The following is a 2,203-nucleotide window of genomic DNA, read 5'->3' as shown; positions in this document are numbered from 1 at the left end:
GTGTGTGTGTGTGTGTGTGTGTGTGTGTGTGTGTGTGTGTGTGGTGTCCCTTTGTTAGTCCGGTGAATCCTATGGGTTCCTTCTCTGAAGAAAGTTTTTAAATGTATAAAATAAAATATATAGGATTATAAAGGAAACCAAGTATATTAATATATAGTGATAAAAAATGCCAAAAATGTTTTTACCAGGCAAGTCCCTTTGATGGTAGAGTTTGCAGGGACCTTAGAGGCTGGCTCTGCCATTTCTGCCAGTCAGTCTATTAATGAGCATTTATTGAATGCTTACCATGTGCAGGTACTGTGCTGAGCACTGGGGATACAGAAAACAGTCTGTCTAGGAGCTCACCTATCACTTTAGAGATATAATCATAATAATAATAACATTAGCTGACATTTCTATGCTTAATGTGGGCCAATCACTGAGTGAAGCACTTCACAGTTACCATCTCACTGGTTCAGAATCACAGAAATTGAGTCAGATGGGACCTCCCCAGGCATCCAATCCTGACCACATACAATGTCAGCAATGACACACCCCATGATGATGAGCATAGGCCTTTCTCACATATACCTGTCCCACAGGTCAGAAGGGGATGTGAACCCAGGCCCTTTAAGCCCCAAACCAGACATTCTTTCCACTACAAGAAGGTGCTTTTCAGGTAGGGCCAGAGCAGGGATGGACTCCAGTCTTGTGGCTGCCCCATCCAGCACATTTCCCAGAGCCCCAAGGCCCACACCCCTCTCACAGCCAGTGGATTCTCACCCTCCCATCTCACTCCTTACCTTCTGGATGGTGATATTGGGATTTTTAAAGTCCATCTGGAAGAAGTTGCCCACTATGGGCAGCCCAGGAGGGCTGGGGGGGTAGTTGTAATGCTGCTTCCTTCTGTGCAGATACTGTGCCAGGATCAGGAGAATGGCAGAGAGGAGAAGGAGGGTCTGCAGGGGGGCTCTTTCCCAAAGAGAAGGAAGCACGGTTCCCAGAGGGAGCTGCATCTTTCTCCAGCTCTGGCACGAAGGTCAGACAAGCCAAGCTCCTCCTCCCTCTTCTTCTTCCTGCAGCAACAGCAGCAGCTGTGGGGCCACCAGGAGCAGCGTTCACGTGAGAGAGAAAGCTCAAGCTGTGTTTGTCGCCTTGGAGCTGCTGCCTGGGCTGCCTTATAGGCCAGGCAGTGAGAGCTCCAGGGAGTGCCAGGCTCCCCTCTGTGCCTCAGCCCTCTGCCCTCTGCCAGGGCCTGCCTCCTGGGATCAACCTTGTCCCCCTTTGATCCCTCCCACCCCCGTAAAGAAGACTGGGTTTGTCTGTTGGGAACCAGAGAAACAACTTGGCCAGAGCAGCCTGGGAAGGTTCCACACACAGACAGACCCACCCAGTGGGGCCCAAGTCACAGGGCCAGGTCTGTGAGGCAAGAAGTAATTCGACTTCATCCCTCTGTTTAGGAGAGTAGCAGGCTGAGGTCCAGGGAGGCCAGGAAGCTGACAAGATCTCATGGTTCTGTGTAAGTTTCAGAGTCTTCATTGGCACCCAGCTCAGCTGGTTTCAAGTTAAACTCGTCTCCCTATTAGAAACTGCCTCCTACTGGACTTGAGAACTAGCATACAGGGGCTCTAACCCTGAGATCCAGGAACCCTGAAGGGTATGTGGATAGATTTCAGTGCATCTGGGAACTTGAATGGGAGAAAATCATTTCAACTCTATTGGAATAATTGGAATAAAATTCCAATAGGTTTGGAATAAATTGGGATAATTAGAATAAAATTCTGATAGAATTAAGACAAATTAGAATAAAATTCCCATATAATTGGAATAAATTAGAATGAAATTCCAATATAATTGAAATAATATTCCAATGAAATTAGGGATTAAAATTGGGATAATTGGAATGAAATTCCAATAAATTTGGAATGAATTGGAATAATTGGAGTGATTGTAATAAAATTCCAATAGATTTCAATATAACTGGAATTTCATTTGTAACCCTATGTATGTTATTTTATGCATTTACTATTCTGAGAAATGCTCCATAGGCTTCAGCAGACTGCCCATTGTGTTCAGGGCATAAAGAAGGGAGGGCACAAACTGCTTTTCAAACCTCCCTTACTCGGTGAGTTTAGGACCAGGAGCCAGGGGTGAATGCCAGTCCTTATGTTTTCCCTTCCAATGGTCTTCATGGAACAGTGGGTAGAAAGCTCATTTGGAGTCG

General features: G+C 46.1%; 1 protein-coding gene across 1 annotated transcript in view; it reads right to left on the bottom strand.

The window, feature by feature from the left end:
* Window positions 1-1,315, bottom strand: part of LOC138164920 (cytochrome P450 2J2-like) — a 34,248-nt gene extending 32,933 nt beyond the window's left edge. Inside the window, exon 1 of the mRNA XM_069092885.1 lies at window positions 783-1,315. Within this exon, the coding sequence (XP_068948986.1) occupies window positions 783-995 (213 nt within the window). The 5' untranslated portion in view covers window positions 996-1,315. The remainder of the gene's footprint in view (window positions 1-782) is intronic.
* Between the last annotated feature and the right edge of the window lie 888 nt (window positions 1,316-2,203).

The sequence above is a fragment of the Petaurus breviceps genome, unplaced genomic scaffold, assembly GCF_028583685.1.
Source record: "Petaurus breviceps papuanus isolate PSGF00001 unplaced genomic scaffold, PetGlider_PUasm1.0 207, whole genome shotgun sequence".
Classification (NCBI taxonomy): domain Eukaryota; kingdom Metazoa; phylum Chordata; class Mammalia; order Diprotodontia; family Petauridae; genus Petaurus; species Petaurus breviceps.
Note: the sequence above shows the minus strand (reverse complement) of the source record. Positions and strands in the feature narration are given on the sequence as shown.